The sequence below is a fragment of the Ranitomeya imitator genome, chromosome 3, assembly GCF_032444005.1.
Source record: "Ranitomeya imitator isolate aRanImi1 chromosome 3, aRanImi1.pri, whole genome shotgun sequence".
NCBI lineage: Eukaryota > Metazoa > Chordata > Amphibia > Anura > Dendrobatidae > Ranitomeya > Ranitomeya imitator.
This window is the reverse complement of record NC_091284.1, coordinates 741,063,678-741,091,172: the sequence shown is the minus strand read 5'-3', so window position 1 is coordinate 741,091,172 and position 27,495 is coordinate 741,063,678. Positions and strand designations below refer to the sequence as shown.

Sequence of the window (27,495 nt, the reverse complement as noted above, 5' to 3'; positions counted from 1 at the left end):
GTTGGAAACTTGGGCTGAAAGGTGGCAGATGAGGTTTAACAATGATAAATGTAAGGTTATACACATGGGAAGAGGGAATCAATATCACCATTACACACTGAACGGGAAACCACTGGGTAAATCTGACAGGGAGAAGGACTTGGGGATCCTAGTTAGTGATAAACTTACCTGGAGCAGCCAGTGCCAGGCAGCAGCTGCCAAGGCAAACAGGATCATGGGGTGCATTAAAAGAGGTCTGGATACACATGATGAGAGCATTATACTGCCTATGTACAAATCCCTAGTTAGACCGCACATGGAGTACTGTGTCCAGTTTTGGGCACCGGTGCTCAGGAAGGATATAATGGAACTAGAGAGAGTACAAAGGAGGGCAACAAAATTAATAAAGGGGATGGGAGAACTACAATACCCAGATAGATTAGCGAAATTAGGATTATTTAGTCTAGAAAAAAGACGACTGAGGGGCGATCTAATAACCATGTATAAGTATATAAGGGGACAATACAAATATCTCGCTGGGGATCTGTTTATACCAAGGAAGGTGACGGGCACAAGGGGGCATTCTTTGCGTCTGGAGGAGAGAAGGTTTTTCCACCAACATAGAAGAGGATTCTTTACTGTTAGGGCAGTGAGAATCTGGAATTGCTTGCCTGAGGAGGTGGTGATGGCGAACTCAGTCGAGGGGTTCAAGAGAGGCCTGGATGTCTTCCTGGAGCAGAACAATATTGTATCATACAATTATTAGGTTCTGTAGAAGGACGTAGATCTGGGTATTTATTATGATGGAATATAGGCTGAACTGGATGGACTAATGTCTTTTTTCGGCCTTACTAACTATGTTACTATGTTACTATGTTAATGGGGGTGGAGGAAATGATGGAGGTGGTGGAAAGGGCAATAATGGGAGTGGGGGAGAAGGCAATGATCGTGGAAGTGGAAGAGACAATGATGTGAGTGGTGGGGAAGAAGGTAATGATGGAGGTGGTGGAAAGGGCAATGATGGTGGTGGTGGTGGTGAAAAAAGCAATGATAGAGGTGGTGGAAAGAACAATGATGGTGTGGTGGTGGGAAGGACAATGATGGGGTTGTGGAGAATGCAATGATGGTGGTGGTGGAAAGGGCAAAAATGGGGTGGGGGAGGAGGAAATGATGGAGGTGGAGGAAAGGGCAATGATGGGGGTGGTGGAAAGGGCAATGATGGTGGTGGTGAAAAAAGCAATGATAGAGGTGGTGGAAAGAACAATGATGGCGTGGTGGTGGGAAGGGCAATGATGGGGTGGTGGGGGAGAATGAAATGATGGTGGTGGCAAGGGCAATAATGAGGTGGGGGAGGAGGAAATGATGGAGGTGGAGGAAAGGGCAATGATGGAGGTGGGAAAGAAGGCAATGATGGAAGTGAAGGCAATGATGGAGGTGGTGGAAAGGGCAATGATGGAGGTGGTGGAAAGGGCAATGATGGTGGTGGTGGAGAGGACAATAATGGGATGTGGGGGAGGAGGACAATGAGGGGTGTAGGGAATTGGGACTTATAATGGACTTAGGAACGGGGAGGTGGCGGAAGACGTTATTATCGCTTATTATGTCTAACAGTCCCTTAGTATATACAGTACTCACTTGTCTTACACAGTCCCTTAGTATATAGTGTACTCACTAATTCTGTATAACACCATCCTTAGTTTCCTTTTTTATTATGTATAATACCATCCCTTATTACGTACCATCCTCTCTAGCTATATATGGTGCCATCCCTTATTATATAGCTTCCTCTGCTGTTATGTTCAGTGCCGTCTCTTACATAGTGTATTCTTGTTAATTTTGTTATTCACAGCGCCCCTTTTATTACAATCTCCTCTCTTTTTAGATATAAAAATGACTGCTGATGGGAGGAGCCGGTGACCAGACGACCAGTCCATCAGCTCCTCCATTAGAAAAGAAGCTTTCCAATACTCCATCAGCCATCATTGCATTATACATCTAACAAGATGGGACGGTATGTAATAAAAAAAGGCAATATGTAAGGGATGATACTGTACATAACAAGAGGGCACTGTATAATAAGGGATGGCAATATACATAATAAAGGAGACTATGTATTATATATGTGTATGAGTGTGTGGCTATATAGACTACTCAATAAAAATAAAGGGAACACTTAAACAAAAACAGAATCTAACTCCAAGTAAATCAAACTTCTGTGAAATCAAACTGTCCACTTAGGAAGCAACACTGTTTGACAATCAATTTCACATGCTGTTGTGCAAATGGAATAGACAACAGATGGAAATTATTGGCAATTATCAAGACACACTCAACAAAAGAGTGGTTCTGCAGGTGGGGACAACAGACAACATCTCAGTACCAATGCTTTCTGGCTGATGTTTTGGTCACTTTTGATGTTGGCTGCGCTTTCACACTCGTGATAGCATTAGACAGACTCTACAACCCACACAAGTGGCTCAGGTAGTGCAGCTCATCCAGGATGGGACATCAATGCGAGCTGTGGCAAGGTTTGCTGTCGGCGTAGTGTCCAGAGGCTGGAGGCGCTACCAGGAGACAGGCCGGCCAGTACACCAGGAGACGTGATGGGGGCCATAGGAGGGCAACAACCCAGCAGCAGGACTGCTACCTCAGCCTTTGTGCAAGGAGGAACAGGAGGAGCACTGCCAGAGCCCTGCACAATGACCTCCAGCAGGCCACAAATGTGCATGTGTCTGCACAACGGTTAGAAACCGACTCCATGAGGATGGTCTGAGTGCCCGACGTCCACAGATGGGGGTTGTGCTAACAGCCCAACACCATGCAGGACGCTTGGAATTTGCCACAGAACACCAGGATTGGCAAATTCGCCACTGGCGCCCTGTGCTCTTCACAGATGAAAGCAGGTTCACACTGAGCATATGTGACAGATGTGAGAGTCTGGAGACACCGTGGAGGGCAATCTGCTGCCTGCAACATACTTCAGCATGACCGGTTTGACAGTGGGTCAGTAATGGTGTGGCATTTCTTTTGAAGGCCACACAACCCTCCATGTGCTCGCCAGAGGTAGCATGACTGCCATTAGGTACCGAGATGAGATCCTCAGACCCCTTGTGAGACCATATGCTGGTGCGGTTGGCTCTGGGTTCCTCCTAATGCAGGAGAATGCCAGACCTCATGTGTGTCAGCAGTTCCTGCAAGATGAAGGCATTGAAGCTATGGACTGGCCCGCCCGTTCCCCAGACCTGAATCCGATTGAACGCATCTGGGACATCATGTCTCGCACCATCCACCAACGTCACGTTGCACCACAGACTGTCCAGGAGTTGGCGGATGCTTTAGTCCAGGTCTGGGAGGAGATCCCTCAGACCATCTGTCGCCTCATCAGGAGCATGCCCAGGCCTTGTAGGGAGGTCATACAGGCATGTGGAGGCCAAACACACTACTTAGCATCATTTCCTTGTCTTGAGGCATTTCCACTGAAGTTGGATCAGCCTGTAACTTCATTTTCCACTTTGATTTTGAGAATCATTCCAACTCCAGACCTCCGTGGGATATTAGTTGTGATTTACGTTGATAATTTTTAGGTTTTATTGTTCTCAACACATTCCACTATGTAATGAATAAAGGTTTACAACTGGAATATTTCATTCAGTGATATCTAGGATGTGGGATTTTAGTGTTCTTTATTTTTTTGAGCAGTGTATAGAGCTTTGTCACCATAAAAGGAGGGGGGCCCAGGCACATTTCTTGCACAGGGGCCCCAAGCTGTCAGTGTCCACCCCTGTATTAACAAAAAGCTGTAGATGAGCTGTGAAAATATTTGTACCACATATGCAATGTCTGAACCCAGACTAAAAGTAACACTTAGGGCTCGTTCATAAGTATTTTGCTTCTTGTGGAAAAAACACTGCACTTTACAGCACTACAAAGTATACGTGACTTCTGAAATTCCATGGTACTTCTTTTTTCCTTGAAGATTTGAACTTTCAAAAGAGTTATTTTCTTCAAATTTGCAGGTTTCAACGCTTTTCACCCAAATACATGGGTATGGGGGTGATGCAAGTAAAAATGCATTAAAAACAAGCATATACATCTTTTTCCTGCTAACACTAGTATTAGCAGATATTTCTGCAGCCAAAAAAAAAAAAAACATGCGCACATACCCTTAAAGTATTAGGAAAGGTCTTGAAGTTAAAATACAATTGTAAAGGCAGAAAAGGATTACATGACTTGAAATAAATATGTATTTAATTTTTATTTTCTTCAGTTTTGTTAAGTTGCAAGTCATTGTTAAACACAAGCCTGATGGACCAAGTGGGTGAATCCTATTAAAAAAAATTGCTACAAAAGTTGAAAAAGCAAAAACAAATAATCAACAAGTGTAAATAAAATGTTTAAAAGTGCCAAAGGTTTGTATTCTATTCCAATAGTCGAGAACACAGAATGTCACCTGCGGCTGCTCAGTGCTGTCCACAACAGTAATGGCTGTTCCCAGGCAACTCGTGGCCACTGTTTAGTTTATGGTTGCCAGGCACAGGGCCTTTCTTCTGTGCAGCTTGCTGGAAGCTCTTATTGAGAACTGTCTAAACCTGTGGAAGGCTGTCCAGGATGAGTAACCCTGAAGTAATAACCCTCAATGTGGGAGGCATGACGTTTACCACCCTGCCATCAACACTTCTACGATTTCCAGAATCAAAATTTGGACATATGCTGGAAGGCAGCGATCGGGACTTTAGGATAGTAAATGGTCAATACTTTGTGGACCGGGATGGAACTTTGTTCAGCTATGTTTTAGATTATCTGAGGACATCACAGCTGATTTTGCCTTCAGACTTTTCAGATTATGAAAGACTTCAGAGGGAAGCAGACTTCTACCAGATTTCATCCTTGGCTGAACAGTTGGGGCAGGAGAGCTTTTATCGGCCCAGAATGGAGATCTTAGAAGTGCGTTTTCTTCTGCAGGAGTCTCATTCTTTATTCCGTGTCTTCTGTTCGTGTAATAGCACTATCGAAGCGCTTGCTGATCGTATTGTAATGTATGTGGAGCAGCCGATGGGAGTTCAGGGTTGGAGCTTCCCATATTCCTCCCAAAAACCCATGGCTCCAATACCTCTACAGCGACCATCACATCATGACTTGATGTTTCAGTGTGGGACGGACTACTCAACTGGAGACCAATTCGGAGCCAGGTAAAATTCCACTTTAGCTACTGTCTCTATGAAATATAATAAGACATATCCCATATCAGATTACCCATATTATAATCATATCAACCCATTGTGAGACCCCTCGGGCAGGTTACTCTCTCCTCCTGTACCAGTCATGACTTTTAAGATTATTGTACCTGTTTTTTTTTTTCATGATGTATAACCCTCCTCACATGTAAAGCGCCATGGAATAAATGGTGCTATAATCATATAAAGCAATTCTACAAGAACATCAGATTTACCAATAACTTGCCGATATGTACCCTGATGCACAAAGCTTGCTGTGGACTGAAGTGGTGCCTTCCTGCATATCTATTGCTTTCTGGGGTGTGGAGTCCTCCTGGAGTTGGTGGAAATGTACACTTCTCCACATGTTATGCTCTATCAATCTAAAGCCCCCGTGTTGCAAAACAAAACCCCGCTGATATTGTGAATTTATCAACTTTAGTAAATTACCGCCACTTAGGAACCCTCTATGAGTATACCAGAGTCTTGGCTTACAGATAGCAAGCACACACGTGTCCTAATAGAGTATTTTCAGTCTGCTCAAAAAAGAATAAAATAAATATGCTCGGGTCATCGTCTGCATGTCTCGCAGCTGTTCGGCAATCCCTGCATTTTTTTTTTAGCACACCGAAAACACTCGATTAGGACACACGTGTGCTCAGATAAACCCTTATTCGAGCATGCGCGCTCATCACTACTTACAAGCTCCACAGCCTCGATTATTTTACAATACAGTCAGCAACTTTTGGCGCATGTGCAACAGCTGTCACATAGCTCACGTCTGCCTGGGACACCGTAACGCATGAAATCATGCATTTATTGTAACAACTTTCCCACAATGATTGATTCTTCCTGGTATTTGGCTTTGCCAAAACTGACATACTTGGGTGCAGATTACATGTGTTTTTTGTTATGCATTGCAGCTGCGGAAAAGCATGCGCATGTTCTATATCTGTGTAATTTCTTGATCTAATGGAAGACTATGGGGAATTTTTGCACAGAAAAATCAGTGTATTAGCAATAGAAATTGACATGCTGCAGACTTGAAACATGTACCGCAGCTCAGTTTTTTGCAACATAAGAAAAAAAAAGCAGAGCGGACATGAAATTTCATCCACTTTGCTGTAACTGTAAAGTACTGCATTTTTAATGCAGTGTCAAAAACACACCAAAAGCTTGTCATGGGTACATAGCCTACAGGTATGTGGACATGTTAAGTATTTGTAGCAGACATACTCCACCAGAACGTGTCTCTAGGCTGGAAAAACAATGCATAAAATAAACATTTTATGGGCTTTTTATCCAGTCTACCTAGATGCATGAAAAATGCTGCAAAGAGGGTGAAAATTGACATGCTAATTTAAAACAGATTCACATCTGCAAGGAAAAAAAAAAAAAAGCAGCATGTGCATGAGACTGCAGAAATCTCATTACGTTTGCAGGTACATAAACTTTGGAAAAAAACAGGAACGTGTGAAGAAGCACTAAAAGAAAACTTTGTTGTCCATAGCGACCAGAGCTCAGCTTTCCATTTTTAAAACAGATCTAGTAAAATGGTTTGGGGACCAGGGTAGAGGTACCTCATACAGCGGTGGGGGTGTTGCCAAGACCATATTATGGTCAATAAAAGGACATACCTCGTCTTTATACTTGGCCACCAGCATGTTTTCGTTACATTGGGCATTGCTCTCTCCCTTTCAGAGTCCTCTCATTTTTGTGAACAGTACTGCATGCTGTGATCGCTCTGGCAGAGGTGGTCTTTAACAGTTGGATGCTGGTGTAGACGTTATCTACGTAGAGGTGACAACCTTGATCCAGCAGTGGGTGCACCAGTTCCCACACAGTTTTCCCACTCACTGGGGCCCTCCCTTCATAAAGCCTAAATCTGTGGGCGTATCCTGAGGTACTCTCGCATAGCTTGTACAATTTTATTTCATACATGAACCTCTTACTGAGCAGATACTGCCGGAATCCTCTTGAAGTGGATTAGAGACATCTACACAGATGTCTCTTTGGGGAATGTAAATTTTAGCAAACTTGTGATCAATGACCAGCAAATTTTGAAAAGTCAGTCATCTCGGGCAAGCCACCGTACATAATCACTGTAATACAAAAATTGGTGACAGGCCTCAAACAGTTTCCGGGTTCTAGCTGCAGCTACATCAGGGCTCCAATATTACTAAAGTTCTGGCTTCACTATACCTATGTGAAGGATACGGCCCCAAAACTTAATTTCCACCGCATCTGTGAATGTTCAGTTAGCAATTTAAAATGGTGCTTTGGGCAAATTTTGTTGGGCGTAGAAAAATTTGTCTGGGCCACCATGAAATTTATAAAATGCACAGCAAAAAAAGACATTGAAAAAAAAAAAATCTAATTTCAGTGACGCCATCAGTGTCAAATTGGATTCTTGATCGGACCACAAAATCAGAAATTATTTGGGGGTGAGGTCCACAGGGGGTCACTAACAATAAGCGCTGGCTCATTTGCTATCCTGGAACATCTACGTGGAGGTTCATTGATCACTGGAGGAAGAATAAGACAAATAAAGTGGGTCCTCTCACTACCAGTGACAGAGGCAAGGGAGGCGTATACCTCGTCAGCTGAATTACAAGCTTTGGGAAGAGTGGGACATTTTATTTTTCACGTAGGGTGCGTGTGGTGTAAAATTTTATTTATTAGAATAGAACAAAAAAAAAAAAGAGAAAAGAACTTAGAAATAAAACAGAACAAAAATTTGTTAAAAAAATAAAAATTACTAGATCGACAACAGTAAAAACAATTAAAGCACCCACAACTACATTACGCCAATCCTAATTCTAGGCAGTAGAAAAAAAAATAAATTACTGCAATAATTTTCCACAAAAATTCTAAAACTATCTATACTAAACAGATATCAGTAATGGAAAAAAAACCTTACCATATTTTTCGGATTGTAAAATGCACTCCAAATTTTGGGGTGAATATTAAAAATTTTTTTTTTTTCCAATGTTAGGCAGAGATCCCAATCTGTGCATGTGCCGCCTCCAGGATAATGACCGCCAGGAAAGCACTTCTGCACCCCACCAACACTGGATCCGGCAGCATTGCCACACTTCTGCCACCGCTGGCTTCCTGAGGAAGGGACCATGCTCCACCACCGCAATCCCCCAGTAAGCCTGCATTCGGACAATAAGACGAACTCCCCCCCCCCCCACCACCTATTTTCCGCCCATATTTTTCTTGGAAAAAAAGTGCATCTTATAGTCCGAAAAATATGGTAATAAACGTCTGCAACTACCCGACACCGATTATGATTATGTTTTAGACTAAAAATGTAGTATACACCAGTTAGTAGTTTCTTTTTTACTATAGATTACACGGTCTCTAATCTAGCCCTATCAAATAATATACATTTTAAAATTTTTACACTTTAATACATAACCAGTCTTAGGCTACTTTCACACTAGCGTCGGAATCTCCCCGTCGCAATGCGTCGCGCAGAGATTCCGACGCTAGCGTTTAACGCACTGCACAACGGAGGCAGCGGATGCATTTCTCCGGCGCATCCGCTGCCCCATTGTGAGGTGCGGGGATGTGGGGCGGAGTTCCAGCCGCGCATGCGCAGTCGGAAAAAGCGGTCCGTCAGGAGCAAAAAACGTTACATGTAGCATTTTTTGCTCCCGACGGTCCGCCAAAGCACGACGCATCCGTCGCACGATGGATGCGACGTGTGGCAATCCGTCGCAATGCGTCGTCAATACAAGTCTATGGGGAAAAAACGCATCCTGCAAGCACTTTTTGCAGGATGCATTTTTTCTGCAAAACGACACATTGTGACGGATTGCAGTTAACGCTAGTGTGAAAGTAGCCTTAAGCTGAAATTGAGCACAGATGCTGATCAGTGGTGTGCAGAAAATAAAGAAGGGCTGGGGAGAGTGGGGGGGAGGCAAAGTGCACATACAGCAATATGTGTGTTGAGTTTCTTTACGAATACACTGACGTTTACTTAATCCATTTTTCTGCAGGTATGTCTCCATAAAACCAGACCAGAGGAAATTACTACATGGGAGCAATGTGCTGGGCCTGCTGCTGGACATCCTGCTCAGAGATGGCTTCAGTCTGGTGAGCACCAGAGCAGTGTCGGCAGAAGACAAAGTGGAGTGCTATACATTTCAGAGGAAGAAGAGGCCAGAAGTCCTAAGCATCACAGAGAACCCAAAACTAGAAAAAAATATAATCGTGCAAATGAAACCGGTGAAATCAAACAAAAAAAAATAATGCAGAAAGTCATAATTTAACAACTTTGAGCCAAAGACAATCAATTATACATAAAATAAATTTTGGATGGTGTCCAGCAGTTGAAACCTTAAATGGACCTACCGGGATGTACATACAGGCCGATCTGGGGACAGCACCGTGTAGAACAGAGGGAGAGAATATATACACAATTTATTAGATTTAGATAGATAGTCCAGTGGGCGGTCCTACTAGTAACTGACAGCTATCTCAGCATGTACTGAGAAAATCACTGAATAGAACCGCTCACTGGACATGTATACGGGCACCAGGGATTATGATGGATAAAGTATAAGTTATACTGAAACTTTTCCCACATATAGTCGTCTGATCAGCTCCTCCTGCTCTATTACACCCTGCCTGCAGATAACATATGCAATGTTTAAGGCCTTAACCAATGCAATTTTGCATGTACTAGTCCGTTTTTATCAGTCAGTAACTATACAGTATTTACCATTTTTACCAGTCAGAATTTTACTTTCAGGTAATAAAAGACAAATAATAAATTTAACTAGAGAGGAAGGATAAAGCACTACAAGGTCTTATCCAAGTTATACAGGATGGGAACCCGTATTATGCCCGCCTGATGGGGTTGTGAAAACCACTAGTATTGTGACGATAACGGCTACAGCAGCCACAAGTTGAGCTGAAAGGATACCAAGGAGAGTGGATCTATTTTGGAAATATCAGGATCCAAGACTGGAAAAAAGTGATTTATTGTCAACGCGTTTCAAAGTCCATCTGTTTGATTGCCAAAATGGCCTCATGTACGCCTATTAGGTTGTTGAATTTGGGTTGGGAGACCTGCAGGCTTTCTGTATATCATGGTCCACAGACAGCGTTTCCCCAGACATCGGATTTTGTCAGCACAACCTTTTAGTGGCCAAACAGTTTGTGCACCTTCCCACCCTCCTTCCTTCGGCTGCTGTAAAACCAGCACCATCCATCAAGACCAAGGTGGAGAAAGATGCATAACCAGTAGATGAAAGGAGCTCTCAAGTGTTTGGCCACTGAAAGATTCACGAGCCCCTTTGCTGGGTTAGTAGTCATCCTGTGCCGATTCCTTTGAAAAAGTATCCGGTATACACTACATATTTGTTAGATGTATTCACCAGTAGAGCTGCATAGGTTTATACAGAGCTGAAGAAATCCCACGTCTAGATTAGGTTGTAATTCCTCATGATCAGATTCATGAAAGAAAATTAGGGAATTATAAATGTATTTTGGGTTTTTCTTTCTCTGCGACAACGCAGTTATAAGATCATGGTCTCAGAGGATCCACTAAAAACTAAACGATGTGCTTTAGCATCCTGTCCTTTTAAATCAAGCGTCATTCTTACAACCCAGTAGCATTATTTTATTTAACCCCTTCAAGACATTGGCTATACACTGTGTGCAGAATTATTAGGCAAGTTGTATTTTAGAGGATTATTTTTATTATTGATCAACAACTATGTTCTCAATCAACCCAAAATACTCAAATATCAAAGCTTAATATTTTTGGAAGTTGGAGTGGCTTTTTTTTTTATATTTGGCTGTCTGAGGAGGATATCTGTTTGTGCAGGTAACTTACTGTGCAGAATTATTAGGCAACTTAATAAAAACCAAATATATTCCCATTTCACTTTTTTATTTTCACCAGGTAAACCAATATAACTGCACAAAATTTAGAAATAAACGTTTCTAACATGCAAAAACAACCCCCCCCACCCCCCAAAATTAGTGACCAATATAGCCACCTTTCTTTATGATGACACAACAGCCTTCCATCCATAGTCAGTTGCTTGATCTGTTTACGATGAACATTGCGTGCAGCAGCCACCACAGCCCCCCCAGACACTGTTCCGAGAGGTGGACTCTTTTCCCTCCCTGTAGATCTCACATTTTATGAGGGACCACAGGTTCTCTATGGGGTTCAGATCAGGTGAACAAGGGGGCCATGTCATTATTTTTTTCTTCTTTGAGACCTTTACTGGCCAGCCACGCTGTGGAGTAGTTGGAGGCATGTGATGGAGCATTGTCCTGCATGAAAATCATGTTTTTCTTGAACAATACCGACTTCTTCCTGTACCACTGCTTGAAGTTGTCTTCCAGAAACTGGCAGTAGGTCTGGGAGTTGAGCTTCACTCCATCCTCAACCCGAAAAGGTCCCACAAGTTCATCTTTGATGATACCAGCCCATACCAGTACCCCACCTCTACCTTGCTGGCGTCTGAGTCGGAGTGGAGCTCTCTGCCCTTTACTGATCCGGCCTCTGGCCCATCCATCTGGCCCATCAAGAGTCACTCATTTCGTCAGTCCATAAAACCTTTGAAAAGTCAGTCTTAAGATAAACCGTCAAGACTGGGCCAAGAAATATCTTATGTTTCTTGTTCAAAAGTGGTCGTTTTTCAGCCTTCCTTACCTTCGCCATGTCCCTGAGTATCGCACACCTTGTGCTTTTTATGACTCCAGTAACATTGCAGCTCTGAAATATGGCACAACTGGTAGCAAATGGCATCTTGGCAGCTTCACGCTTGATTTTCAATTCATGGGCAGTTATTTTGCACCTTTTTTTGCCATGAAACCCTTGATTGTTCGGTGATTACGCTTCAAAAGTTTGGCAATTTCATCACTGCTGCATCCCTATGCAAGACGTCTCACAATTTTGGACTTTTCAGAGCCCGTCAAATCTCTCTTCTGACCCATTTTGCCAAAGGAAAGGAAGTTGCCTAATAATTAAGCACACCTTATATAGGGTTTTGATATCATTAGACAACACCGCTCCTCATTACAGAGATGCACATCACCTGATTTACTTAATTGGTAGTTGTCTCTCAAGCCTGAACAGCTTGGAGTAGGACAACATGCATTTTGATCACATGATACATTTTATACAACTTGCCTAATAATTCTGCACACAGTGTATATACACAGCACGTCGGAAGCATTAACTTGTAAAATGCTGCTGTCAATCTCTGACAACAGCATGTAACACGTGCCAACATGTGCAAGCATCATTACTTCCGCCCATTTGTGCTCCTGTGACGAGATCGCTGATGGGTTTTTCTGACAGCCAGGGGATCAGCTGATGACCCCTACGCTTGTGATTACGGAGGTCCTTCGAAACCCTGCCTGTGGGTTCAACTGAGACCGTGATTTCTGGTTTATGCAGAAATGCTGAGGCATCACTGTATACAGTACAAGCAATCGGACAAATTGCAGCTTCAAGTTCCCTTAGGAGGCTAACAGGAAAAAGTGGTATCGAGATGTACAGAAAGTCCGATCTATCAAAATATAAAAGCAATTAACTCGATCGGCAAACACCATAAGCGAAAAAATTCAAGAACGCCAGAATTGTTTTTTTTTGGGTCATTCCAGTTCCTCAAAAATTGCTGTAAACAGCAAAAAGTCACATCTATCCCAAAATAGTACTAATAAAATAAAACAAACAAAAAAAACAAAACGAAAAAAACCTCTTGTCCTGCAAAAAATAAGCCATCACACAACTCCTCGGACAAAAATTAAAAATGTTACTGGTCTCAGAAAAGTGACAATGCCCCCAATTTTTTTTTGTTTGCAAACTTCGGATTTGTTTTTTTCGCCACTAAGCTAATAAAAGAAAAACTGGACAGGTTTGGTATCGCAGTAATCATATTGAGGAGAATCCTATTGAATGGTAATTTTTACAATAAATTGTAAACAGTAAATCAATTCCCAAACAACGTCAGAATTGTATTTTTTTCCTCCACAATTTCACCGCACATGTTACAGTATGTGGTAAAATGAATGGCTTCATTCAAAAGTACAACTCATCCCTCAAAAAAAAAAAAAAAAGTCATATGTGGACAGAAAAATACAAGAATTAGGATATGTGCACACGTTGCAGATTTCCTGCGGATCGGCGGCATTTTTTCCACACAGAAACGCTGCAGATCCGCAAGTAATTTACAGTACAATGTAAATCAATGGCAAAAAAAAAAATACTGTGCTAATGGTGTGGAAAATTCCACACAGAAAACGCAGCGGATTAAAAGCAGCATGTCACTGTGTGGATCTGCAGCCTTTCTGTACCCTTCCATTATAGAAATCCACAGGTGTAAAAACACATGAAACCCACAGCAAATCCGCAACAAAAAACGTATTAAAAAAAGCGCGGATTTTGACCTGCGTTTTGTGCCAAGAGATGCAGAATCCGCACAGAAAATTCCACAGGCAAATCCACAACATGTGCACATAGCCTTATGGCTCTGGTGATGAAAAAAACGGAAACACAAAAATTGGCTGCGGGGTGAATGCATTAAATATAATAAAGTGTAATGATTTGTGGGTATTACTCCAAAATACATCAAAAGCCGCACACTATCTGCAAACTGAAATCCATTCAGGAATTGTTTTACACTATGTCCCATGTCTGATAGCAAATAAATTACATTGCTAAATACTATAAATGTGTTCCATGGAGGCAGAAAGGAAAGCCAGCAGACAGATTAGCAGTTGAACACTTTATTACATCTTATACAGGTACAATATAGTCATATCAAGTCTTCCAACACTGCCAATAATGTTACATTACCTGCCCTAGGCTTCATATTGGTGAGGGCAGGCTTGGTTTATGACAATAGTTTTTTGGCTACATCTATACATCTTTAATATAAAACACCCCTCACCAATCACGAGAACAGGAATCACAGATGTCAGCATGACTGAAGCAGCAGCTTCCCGAAGTGATGGCCACCGTTATTGTGACTGCACTCCAACTGATCAGTTCAAGGACTCGTCAGGCACCTAAAATGTATTTTTTATACTATCTTTGCACCCTAAACACTTTTGTAATCAGCTTTATTGCACACCACCCTATCTACCAAATCTCCAAAAAGTGTTTTTTTTTGCTGCACTTCCTATGATGTTTTGTTTGAGAGGAGTCTAAAACGTGATATTACAGGAGGTAGGGGCAGCACCATCGCCCTGCAGCGTCCATCGCCTCTCCTGGAACGGGATGTCCCAGAGGCAGCACTGAAGCCACTTACTAGTTTTTGCATCACTACCCCTCTGAAGACATTTTGGATCCTGGGTGATTGACAGAATCATAGCTTTTGCCCCATTACAAGCAGAACTACTGCAATGGCAAAATCCATTTAGTTCTTCACAGAAATCAAGACAGCTTATTAAATTATTAAAGACCTAACATTCAGGAAAATTATATAAGCAGGAGGCACAGATTAACACGAGTAATGGCACAACACAGGCCACGTGATGGCGCCCTTCTTGAAGCTTCTTTACAATCCCGGTAATGGTTAGCCTTACTCTAGCAGCACTGTTAATATTGGAAAGATATGACGAGTGAACTCCAATATTTACGTGCTGCTAAGGCACGGCTGACATCTTCAATCACAAACGCCGGTGACTTCTCTTTGGGAGGATGAAACCCTTGTGTTTTGGCGGCAGCACAATATGGCCTGCACCTCTGTGTAATCCACAAACCATTATGTGCTGCTACTGTACGGCAAGGTAATTAACACTCGGCTCATCACCAGTCCTGGGAAGACATGAAACATACGTGGCATCACTCTTAATGCGCCATACGCACAAAGATCTGCCGGCCAGTCCCCCAACCATGACATACACAGAATCATAGCCAGGTCCGAGTCTCCGTTTTCAATACCTGAAAAAGAGAAGAGAATATTTAACCCATCATGAAGTGATTAAAAGCGCCGCTTCATGCAGTCAAAACCCAAGTAATATGTGGCCTGCTCTGGGTGATAAATAGTAAGTGGTGGGAAGATGGCTATGGGAGTACAGTCCTCTATATACAGAGACTAGTAAGGTGGGTACAGACGTGTCACAGATCGGCATTTGGCAAGGCCCGTTCAGGACCATGGAGAATTTAGCCCATGTCCAATTTGGCAGGGGCAAGGTCTATGCACATAACATGCAGCTTCTAGGATGCCATGTCACGCTGGGGCTTGTAGTTCTACAACAGTGCGTAAGACTGCAGTCCTTCACTGTACAGGCACACTCCGATAACAGGCCGGGCAACACAACAAAAGGTTGTCATGAGGAGATCGCCGTGAAAACTGGTAGGAGGTACAATGTGCCAGCACACAGGAGGCGGCCTGCTTAGTGAGTATTCCTGCAATACGTAATATCTATTTATATCATTGCCTTGTAATGTTCTCATTTCCTGTTCTGTCCAGATGTCACCGTATCCCAGAATTCCAAGGGGCGGAAGTTCACCGACCGCCATATTGGGACACCCATGTGATGGGTGTCTCAATATGGAAACTGCTGGTAACAACCTATTGCGCGGTACCACCAGAACTCCGTTGCACCACTCTCACTCTACGCACCACCTCACGCAGCCTCTTGCGTGGTACCACTAGCGGAACACCGTCGCAACTCACACACTGTATACGCCGTACGCACCACACACACACAGCTTCTTGCGTGATACTGTCGCGAACACGCTGCTGCCGGGATCAGCCGAATGATTCACTGACTGCCGCCATCTTTGTACAGGAGGAGTGCATGCGCAGTTTTAAGTGTGACCGCTACTGTCTGCACAAAGATGGCGGGGGTCTGATTTACTGCCCCTACGTGAATTAAGCTGGTTGCCATGAATCATCCGAGATACGTGACGTGTCTACAGGCAGAGGAAGCCGGTCACATTAAAGAGTTTTTCCCACGAATGAAAGTTCATTTTAAAAATTGACCATGTACGGAGCATACCACATCTCCTGGGCAGGGAGGAAGCAGAAGACAATACTGACATTACAGCAGGGGATCACAGAGGATTCATTTTGTGAGGTAAAATATATATTTTTTAAAACTGTCAGTAGTGATGAGCACGTATACTCATTGCTCGGGTTTTCCACGCTCAGGTGGTCTCCGAGTATTTGTAACTGATCGGAGACCACCCGAGAAGAACTTTACTGCTACATGGACTTCATAGTGAAGTTTTTTTTAGTGCTAACCATCACATTGTTAATCTATTGTGTACTTTACCGTAATGTGATTTTTTCACTATAACACGTATATATCAAATCAACCTAGGTCATAATGGCTTGTGGATTCAAGGGGTTGTCTGGTCTTCAGCTACAAATATTATAATATTATATATATACACACACACACACACACACACACACTAGATGGTGACCCGATTCGAACGCATCGGGTATTCTAGAAAATGCAAGTCCATGTACTATATTGCCCAGCGCCACGTACTATATTGCCCAGCGCCACGTACTATATTGCCCAGTCATGTAGTATACAGCACAGAGCCACATAGTATATTGCCCAGTCATGTAGTATACAGCACAGAGCCACGTAGTATATTGCCCAGTCACGTAGTATACAGCACAGAGCCACGTAGTATATTGCCCAGTCATGTAGTATACAGCACAGAGCCACGTAGTATATTGCCCAGTCACGTAGTATACAGCACAGCCCACGCAGTATATACAGTGGCCACGTAATATATAGCACAGCCCACGGAGTATATCACACAGCCCACATAGTATATAACACTGCCTATGTAGTATACAGCACAGAGCCACGCGGTATCTAACAGCCCACGTAGTATACAGCAGTGTGGGCACCATATCCCTGTTAAAAAATAATGAAAATAACAAAAATAGTTACCGTATATACTCGAGTATAAGCCGAGATTTTCAGCCCATTTTTTTGGGCTGAAAGTCCCCCTCTCGGCTTATACTCGAGTCATATACCCGGGTGTCAGCAGGGGAGGGGGAGCGGGGGCTGTGTAATCATACTTACCTGCTCCCAGCGCGGTCCCTGCAGTCCCTGGCTTCTCCGGCGCTGCAGATTCTTCCTGCACTGAGCGGTCACATGGCACCGCTCATTACAGAAATGAATAGGCAGCTCCACCCCCATAGGGGAGGAGCCGCATATTCATTGCTGTAAATGATCGGTGCCATGTGACCGCTCAATTACAGGAAGAAGCTGCAGCGCCGGAGAAGCCAGGGACTGCAGGGACCGCGCCGCAGCAGGTAAGGGGAGCGCAGCGCTATAATTACCTGCTCCTCGCTCCGGCTCCGTCTGCAGCGTCCTCTAGCAATGACGCTCAGGTTAGAGGGCGCTGTGACGTAGTCAGTGCGCGCCCTCTGCTGAGCGTCAGTGCTGGAGACGGAGCCGCAGAGGAGCAGGTAATTATTGAAAGCGCCGGCGTCCTGAGAAGAGAGGTGAGTATGTGATTTTTTTTTTTTTTTTATGGCAGCACCAGCAGCATTCTAAGGAGCACCTATGGGGCCATAAAGGTGCAGAGCATATAAGGGGCACAGCATTATAAGGAGCACCTATGGGGCCATAAAGGTGCAGAGCATATATGGGGCACAGCATTATAAAGAGCACCTATGGGGCCATAAAGGTGCAGAGCATATATGGGGCACAGCATTATAAGGGGCACCTATGGGGCCATAAAGGTGCAGAGCATATATGGGGCACAGCATTATAAGGAGCACCTATGGGGCCATAAAGGTGCAGAGCATATAAGGGGCACAGCATTATAAGGAGCATCTATGGGGCCATAAAGGTGCAGAGCATATAAGGGGCACAGCATTATAAGGAGCACCTATGGGGCCATAAAGGTGCAGAGCATATAAGGGGCACAGCATTATAAAGAGCACCTATGGGGCCATAAAGGTGCAGAGCATATATGGGGCACAGCATTATAAGGGGCACCTATGGGGCCATAAAGGTGCAGAGCATATATGGGGCACAGCATTATAAGGAGCACCTATGGGGCCATAATCAAAGGTGCAGAGCAATAGATATATGGGGCACAGCTTTCTATGGAGCATCTATGGGGTCATAATGAACGGTGCAGAGCATTCTATATAGCACAGTTGTATATGGAGCATCTATGGGGCAATAATGAACGGTATGGAGCATCTATTTTTGTTTTTGAAATTTACCAGTAGCTGCTGCATTTCCTACCCTAGGCTTATACTCGAGTCAATAAGTTTTCCCAGTTTTTTGTGGCAAAATTAGGGGGGTCGGCTTATACTCGGGTCGGCTTATACTCGAGTATATACATACTCACCTCCTGGGATCCACCGAAGCTCCAGCGATATGCGCACGGCTGCCGCCATCTTCCATTCCCAGGATTCATTGCGAAATTACCCAGATGACTTAGCGGTCTCGCGAGACCGCTAAGTCTTCTGGGTAATTTCACAATGTATCGCTGGGAATGCAAGATGGCGGCCGGCGCGAGCGGCTCAGCGGACAACGGAGGGCGAGTATAGCAGTTTTTTTTTTAAACATTACATCGTTTACTATTGATGCCGCATAAGCAGCATCAATAGTAAAAAGTTGGGGACACACAGGGTTAATAGCGGCGGTAACGGAGTGAGTTACCCGCGGCATAACGTGGTCCGTTACCACCCGCATTAACCCTGTGTGACCGGTGACCAGGAGGGGAGTACGGTGCGGGCACTGACTGCGGGGAGTAAGGAGCGGCCATTTTCTTCCGGACTGTGCCCGTCGCTGATTGGTCGTGGCAAGGGTCCATGGGCGTTTTGCCACGACCAATCAGCGACTTGGATTCCATGACAGAGGCCACGACCAATGAATATCCGTGACAGAAAGACAGACGGAAGTGACCCTTTTACAATTATATAGTAGAAAATTATGTAGAAAATTATATATAAAATATATATATATATTTTTTTTCTCAGGTGCCGTGTGAACGCAAAATCGCACGCCTGCCCATGCCTGGTGCTGGAGAATCCTTGCAACGCCTGCGATGTGAAGATTCACAAGTCTGCCCAAACACAGTGACTGCAGACTCAAGACCCCTTCACATTAAGCGACGCTGCAGCGATACCGACAACGATCCGGATCGATGCGTCGCTGTTGGGTCGCTGGAGAGCTGTCACACAGACAGCTCTCCAGCGACCAACGATCCCGAGGTCCCCGGTAACCAGGGTAAACATCGGGTTACTAAGCGCAGGGCCGCGCTTAGTAACCCGATGTTTACCCTGGTTACCATCCTAAAAGTAAAAAAAACAAACAGTACATACTTACCTACCGCTGTTTGTCCTCCAGCGCTGTGCTCTGCACTCCTCCTGTACTGTCTGTGTGAGCACAGCGGCCGGAAAGCAGAGCGGTGACGTCACCGCTCTGCTTTCCGGCTGACCGACGCTCACAGACAGTACAGGAGGAGAGCAGAGCACAGCGCTGGAGGACAAACAGCGGTAGGTAAGTATGTACTGTTTGTTTTTTTTACTTTTAGGATGGTAACCAGGGTAAACATCGGGTTACTAAGCGCGGCCCTGCACTTAGTTACCCGATGTTTACCCTGGTTACCAGTAAAGACATCGCTGGATCGGTGTCACACACGCCGATCCAGCGATGTCAGCGGGAGGTCCAGCGACGAAATAAAGTTCTGGACTTTCTTCAGCGACCAACGATCTCCCAGCAGGGGCCTGATCGTTGGTCGCTGTCACACAACGATTTTTATTAACGATATCGTTGCTACGTCACAAAAAGCAACGATATCGTTAACAATATCGTTATGTGTGAAGGTACCTTCAGGCCGGACAACTCATTTAAAGAGGACATGCTCCTCTTAAAACAAAAAAAAAACAAAAAACAAATAGAAGTTTCCTTAACCGTTCCCTTGGATGGATGACTGGGCTTAAGTGCGTTATGCAGGATTTCAATTGAAGGCCTATCCTTCAACATTAAAGACACCACAACACTCACAAAGACAGCCACGTCAGATAATCAGCTGGGGTGCTGAGTGCGACCTTCTCCAATCTGACATTGCCGTCATATGCATCTAAGTGTCCCAGTGACAGCAGGTCGCCAATAATGTGAGTGGGAACTAAAACTATCACGCTCTAATCTGTGCTGTAAGCCCAAATGAAGAACAACTTCAGAATCATTTTCAGACAACTTATGTGTTAATCCCCCATGTATCCAGCTGACATCACATAATCACCCACATGAATCCTTACTTCTCCCGTCTCCACATCTACGTGGTACAGTGACATAGCGAGGCACTTGCTCTCCAGTATAAGCCATGTCAGATGCTGCCTGAAACGCACATATTGGACGCCTTTACATGCATGAGAATAAATTAGATGAATCCGTCTGTGGTAAATGTCATTAGCAGAATCAGAAAAATTACAGGGGGGGGGGGGGAGAGAAAAAAAAAAAAAAAAAAAAACTTTTACATGAACTCATTCTACATATATAGAGCCTCCTTCACACACTTAATTTAGATCTCATAAATAAACAGTGTGCATAATAATGTTGGACAGTCTTGTAGGTCGGGATTGATTAAAAATTTGAGACATTTGCCTTTCAGCACCCCAGTGGGTAAAGCACAGACCACTCTGGAAGCAATATCCACCCTGTTCAGAGTCACAGTAGCGCTAATTAGTCAGGTGACTAGACGAGCGCCCCCCTCCTCTCCCCATTGGGTGTTTCAGGATGGCACAGTCTAGACACCTGACTGCCACTGCCAATTACAGGAAGCAATGTTGTGACTTCTGAACAAGGCAGACATAAGAGACTGGAGGTCTCCATAAACGATATTTCATCAATGAATCCATGGATTAAGTAAAAAAAAAAAAATGTCATCATTTTAGCTAGATTTCTAAGAAAGGACAGCACAAAACAATATTAGGGGACCAGTGGGGTACCGCAGGGGTCAGTATTGGGACCTATTCTCTTCAACATATATATTAACGATCTGGTAGAAGGATTACACAGTAAAATATTGATATTTTCAGATGATAGAAGATTATGTAAAGCAGTCAATACAAGAGAAGATAGTATTCTGCTACAGATGGATCTGGATACGTTGGAAACTTGGGCTGAAAGGTGGCAGATGAGGTTTAACAATGATAAATGTAAGGTTATACACATGGGAAGAAGGAATCAATATCACCATTACACACTGAACGGGAAACCACTGGGTAAATCTGACAGGGAGAAGGACTTGGGGATCCTAGTTAATGATAAACTTACCTGGAGCAGCCAGTGCCAGGCAGCAGCTGCCAAGGCAAACAGGATCATGGGGTGCATTAAAAGAGGTCTGGATACATATGATGAGAGCATTATACTGCCTCTGTACAAATCCCTAGTTAGACCGCACATGGAGTACTGTGTCCAGTTTGGGCACCGGTGCTCAGGAAGGATATAATAGAACTAGAGCAAGTACAAAGGAGGGCAGCAAAATTAATAAGGGGATGGGGAAACTACAATACCCAGATAGATTAGCAAAATTAGGATTATTTAGTCTAGAAAAAAAAAAAGACGACTGAGGGGCGATCTAATAACCATGTATAAGTATATAAGGGGACAATACAAATATCTCGTTGAGGATCTGTTTATACCAAGGAAGGTGATGTCACAAGGGGCATTCTCTGCGTCTGGAGGAGAGAAGGTTTTTCCACCAACATAGAAGAGGATTCTTTACTGTTAGGGCAGTGAGAATCTGGAATTCCTTGCCTGAGGAGGTGGTGATGGCGAACTCAGTTGAAGGGTTCAAGAGAGGCCTGGATGTCTCCTGGAGCGTAACAATAATGTATCTTACAGTTATTAGGCTCTTTAGATGGGGATTTATTCTGACGGAATATATTTTACTATGTTCGGGTGAATTGATTCAATTATTAACTGCAAAATTTCTGCAATAGTGATAAAACACGCATTTAATTGTTTGAACATTACTGGTCACTACTGAGAAAGTGATGCGCATAAATCACCAACTTCACTCCCTTGCCAGCCCCCTACATTCACATTAGTTGGCTGTCAGCCACATGGAGGTTCTTTTGTTATCGCTCCTGCCTCTCCCATACACAGGAAAGCTCAGCCTACTCGTCTGGTAAATGCTGGTCCCTCAGAATACATGGATCAGCCCAAAAGATAGATATAATATATATATGTATATATTCATCTGTCAGGACCCCATACACAGTGACAATCCCACCATGGTTCTGCAGACTTTAATGAGCTCTACACTTGTCATAAGCCTTCATGCACATTAACCCCTTAGTGACAGAGCCAATTTGGTACTTAATGACCAGGCCAATTTTTGCAATTCTGACCACTGTCACTTTATGAGGTTATAACTCTGGAACGCTTCAACGGATCCCGCTGATTCTGAGATTGTTTTTTCGTGACATATTGTACTTCATGTTAGTGGTAACATTTCTTCGATATTACTTGCGATTATTTATGAAAAAAACGGAAATATGGCGAAAATTTTTAAAATTTTGCAATTTTCAAACTTTTTATTTTTATGCCCTTAAATCAGAGAGATATGTCATGAAAAATAGTTAATAAATAACATTTCCCACATGTCTACTTTACATCAGCACAATTTTGGAAACAAATTTTTTTTTTGTTAGGGAGTTATAAGGGTTAAAAGTTGACCAGCAATTTCTCATTTTTACAACACCATTTTTTTTTAGGGACCACATCACATTTGAAGTCATTTTGAGGGGTCTATATGATAGAAAATAATGAAGTGTGACACCATTCTAAAAACTACACCCCTCAAGGTTCTCAAAACCACATTCAAGAAGTTTATTAACCCTTTACGTGCTTCACAGGAACTGAAACAATGTGGAAGGAAAAAATGAACATCTTAATTCAGAACCATTTTTTTTATTTTCACAAGTGTAAAAACAGAAATGCAACCATAAATTTTGTTATGCAATTTCTCCTGAATACGCCAATACCCCATATGTGGGGGTAAACCACTGTTAGGGCGCACCGCAGAACTTAGAAATGAAGGAGCGCTGTTTGACTTTTTCAATGCAGAATTGGCTGGAATTGAGATCGGACACCATGTCACATTTAGAGAGCCCCTGATGTGCCTAAACAGTGGAAACTCCCCACAAGTGACACCATTTTGGAAACTAGACCCCTTAAGGAACTTATCTAGATGTGTGGTGAGCACTTTGAACCCCCAAGTGCTTCACAGAAGATTATAACGTAGAGCCGTGAAAATAAAAAATCGCTTTTGTTTACACAAAAATGATCTTTTCGCCCACAAATTCTTATTTTCACAAGGGTAACAGGAGAAATTAGACCACAAAAGTTGTTGAGCAATTTCTCCTGAGTACGCCGATACCCAATATGTGGGGGTAAACAACTGTTAGGGCGCACCGCAGAGCTTGGAAGAGAAGGAGTGCCGTTTTACTTTTTCAATGTAGAATTGGCTGGAATTGAGATTGGACGCCATGTCGCGTTTGGAGAGCCCCTGATGTGCCTAAACAGTGGAACCCCCCCACAAGTGACACCATTTTGGAAACTAGACCCCTTAAGGAACTTATCTAGATGTGTGGCGAGCACTTTGAACCCCCATGTGCTTCACAGAAGTTTATAACGTAGAGCCGTGAAAAAAAAAAATTGCATTTTTTCTACAAAAATGATCTTTTTGCCCACAAATTTTTATTTTCACAAGGGTAACAGGAGAAATTAGACCACTAAAGTTGTTGTGCAATTTCTCCCGAGTACGTCGATACCCAATATGTGGGGGTAAACCACTGTTTGGGCGCACCGCAGAGCTTGGAAGAGAAAGAGTGCCGTTTTACTTTTTCAATGTAGAATTGGCTGGAATTGAGATCGGACGCCATGTCGCTTTTGGAGAGCCCCTGATGTGCCTAAACAGTAGAAATCCCCCACAAGTGACCCCATTTTGGAAACTAGACCCCCCATGGAACTTATCTAGATGTGTGGTGAGAACCTTGTATGCCCAATTGCTTCACAGAAGTTTATAATGCAGAGCCGTGAAAATAAAAAATATTTTTTTTTTCCACAAAAAAGATTTTTTAGCCACCAAATTTTTATTTTCACAAGGGTAACAAGAGAAATTGGACCCCAAAAGTTGTTGTCCAATTTGTCCTGAGTATGCTGGTACCCCATATGTGGGGGTAAACCACTGTTTGGGCGCACGGCAGAGCTCGGAAGGAAGGAGCGCCGTTTTGGAATGCAGACTTTGATAGAATGGTCTGCGGGTATTATGTTGCGTTTGCAGAGCCCCTGATGTACCTAACCAGTAGAAACCCTCCACAAGTGACCCCATTTTGGAAACTAGACCCCCCAAGGAACTTATCTAGATGTGTGGTGAGAACTTTGAATGCCCAAGTGCTTCACAGAAGTTTAGAATGCAGAGTCGTGAAAATAAAAAATATTTTTTTCCACAAAAAAGATATTGTAGCCCCCAAGTTATTTTCACAAGGGTAACAGGAGAAATTGGACTGCAATAGTTGTTGTCCAATTTATCCCGAGTACGCTGATGCGCCATATGTGGGGGTAAACCACTGTTTGGGCGCATGGCAGAGCTCGGAAGGGAAGGAGCGCCTTTTTGGAATGCAGACTTTGATAGAATGGTCTGTGGGCATTATGTTGCGATTGCAGAGCCCCAGATGTACCTAAACTGTAGTAACCCCCCACAAGTGACCCCATTTTGGAAACTAGACCCCCCAAGGAAATTATCTAGATGTGTGGTGAGAACTTTGAATGCCCAAGTGCTTCACAGAAGTTTAGAATGCAGAGTCGTGAAAATAAAAAATATTTTTTTCACAAAAAAGATTTTGTAGCCCCCAAGTTTTTATTTTCACAAGGGTAACAAGAGAAATTGGACCCCAGAAGTTGTTGTCCAATTTATCCCGAGTACGCTGATGCCCCATATGTGGGGGTAACCCACTGTTTGGGCGCACGGCAGAGCTCAGAAGGGAGGGAGCACCATTTGACTTTTTGAGCGCAAAATTGGCTGTCGTATTTGGAGACCCCCTGATGTACCTAAACAGTGGAAACCCCCCAATTCTAGCTCCAACCCTAACCCCAACACACCCCTAACCCTAATCCCAACCTCATCCATAATCCTAATCACTAACCCTAACCATAATCACAACCCTTACCCCAAAACAACCCTAATGTCAACCCTAACCATAACCCTAATCAAAACCCAAAATCCAACACACCCCTAATCCTAATCTCAACCCTAACCTCAAACCTAACCCTAATCCCAATACACCCCTAATCACAACCCTAACCTTAACCCTAATCCCAAACCTAACCCTAATCCCAAGCGTAACCCTAATGCCAACCCTAACCCTAATACGAACCCTAATCCAAACCCTAACCCTAATCCCAGCTCTAACCCTAACTTTAGCCCCAACCCTAGCCCTAACTTTAGCCCCAACCCTAACCCTAGGGCTACTTTCACACTTGCGTCGTTTGGCATTCCGTCGTTTTGGACAAGAAACGGATCCTGCAAATGTGCCCGCAGGGTGCGTTTTTTGCCCATAGACTTGTATTGCCGACGGATCGTGACGGATGGCCACACGTCGCGTCCGTCGTGCACTGGATCAGTTGTGTTTTGGCGGAGCGTCGGCACAAAAAAAGTTCAATGAAACGTTTTTTTGTACGTCGCATCCGCCATTTCTGACCGCGCATGCATGGCCGTAACTCCGCCCCCTCCTCCCCAGGACATAGATTGGGCAGCGGATGTGTTGAAAAACTACAGCTGCTGCCCACGTTGTGCACAATTTTCACAACGTGCGTCGGTATGTTGGGCCGACGCATTGCGACGGCCCCGTACCGACGTAAGTGTGAAAGAAGCCTAACCCTAAGTTTAGCCCCAACCCGAACCCTAAATTTAGCCCCAACCCTAAATTTAGCCCCAACCCTAACCCTAAATTTAGCCCCAACCCTAGCCCTACCCCTAACCTAACCCTACCCCTAATTTTAGCCCCAACTGCTGTTCTCCTGCCGGCCGGCAGATGGAGACAGATGGCGGGCGCACTGGGCATGCGTCCGCCATGTTCTGCTGCCAGCGGCCAGGAGGAGCAGCAAGAGGATCCAGGGACCTAGGTGAGTATGCTAGGGTCCCCGAATCCCCCTATTTCTCTGTCCTCTGATGTGCGATCACATCAGAGGACAGAGAATTACACTTTACTTTTTTTTTTTTTTTGCGATCGCCGGTAAACAGTTAATTACCGGCGATCGCAAAACAGGGGTCGGTAATACCGACCCCGATCGTGCTCTTTGGGGTCTCGGCTACCCCCGGCAGCCGAGACCCCAAAGATTCTCCCGGTGCCGGCCGGCGGGCGCACTGCGCATGCGCCCGCCATTTTGAAGATGGCGGCGCCCACCGGGAGACACGAGGAGCATCGGGGGAGCTAGGTGAGTATTGGGGGGCCACCTGGGACCCCTTTTCTCTGTCCTCCGATGTGCGATCACATCGGAGGACAGAGAAATTAAAAAGAGATCGCTTTTTTTTTTTGCGATCGCCGGTAAACGGTTAATTACCGGCGATCGCAAATGCGGGGTGGGTTAAAAACCCCCCGAATCATGTTCTCTGGGGTCTCGGCTACCCTCGGCAGCCGAGACCCCGGAGAAAATCGGCCTCTGGGGGGCGCTATGGACTTTTTCCACAGCGCCGTTAATTAACGGCGCTGTGGTTTAAGTACCCTTAGCGGCCGCCGTTAAAAGGCGTATCGGCGGTCGCTAAGGGGTTAAACATCTCCTAGTTCTTATAGTATACCTTTCATTACTGGAAGATTGTTATATAAAAACCAAAACCCCATACATTAGGAAAGGTTTAAAGGAATTAAACTGAGGTCTTTAGCTACAGGAGAAAAGAAAAAAAAACACCCCCAATAAACACACTGCTGTGCAATAAAGTAAGAAAAAAAACACACGCAGAAAACTTGATATAAACAAAGTATGAAAAACAAAAAAAGGAAATCATTGCTTCAGTACTTTCACATACGCAGCACTTCCCTATCTACGACAATCAAATCTGACAAGAAATGGTGGGTCTCAGTTTTAAGGGCACTAATACCAGACAATTGGGGCCCATGATAGCATCCAATCATTTCCCATTCTGACTGCGGTAAGCAATATTACCCCATGTGATTCAGTCTTGTTATACTTTTGAAAGACACCATTTAATTTATGTGATGTACTGGAAAGAGGGGGAAAAAAAGTGCGGAGACATTGTGAAGACAAAAGAAGAATAAAAAAAACAATTTTGAACGTTTTTTTTTTTTTTTTTTAC

General features: G+C 43.9%; 2 protein-coding genes across 9 annotated transcripts in view; one reads left to right on the top strand and one right to left on the bottom strand.

Annotated features, from left to right (window-relative positions):
- Positions 1-27,495, bottom strand: part of TRIM13 (tripartite motif containing 13) — a 341,054-nt gene that overhangs the window by 34,158 nt on the left and 279,401 nt on the right. For 2 of the 8 annotated variants that reach the window (XR_011319413.1, XR_011319412.1), the window contains exon 5: positions 13,940-15,114. The exons of the other annotated variants lie outside the window; for them this stretch is intronic. The gene's annotated coding sequence lies outside the window, so the exon portion shown is untranslated. Of the gene's footprint in view, positions 1-13,939; positions 15,115-27,495 lie in introns of those variants that run through there. 8 annotated transcript variants of the gene reach the window in all.
- KCNRG (potassium channel regulator) lies at positions 4,573-9,531 on the top strand. Its single transcript, XM_069760272.1, has 2 exons — positions 4,573-5,168; positions 9,200-9,531. Exons 1-2 carry the CDS (start codon positions 4,588-4,590, stop codon positions 9,450-9,452), a joined length of 834 nt encoding a protein of 277 aa, XP_069616373.1. The 5' UTR covers positions 4,573-4,587; the 3' UTR covers positions 9,453-9,531.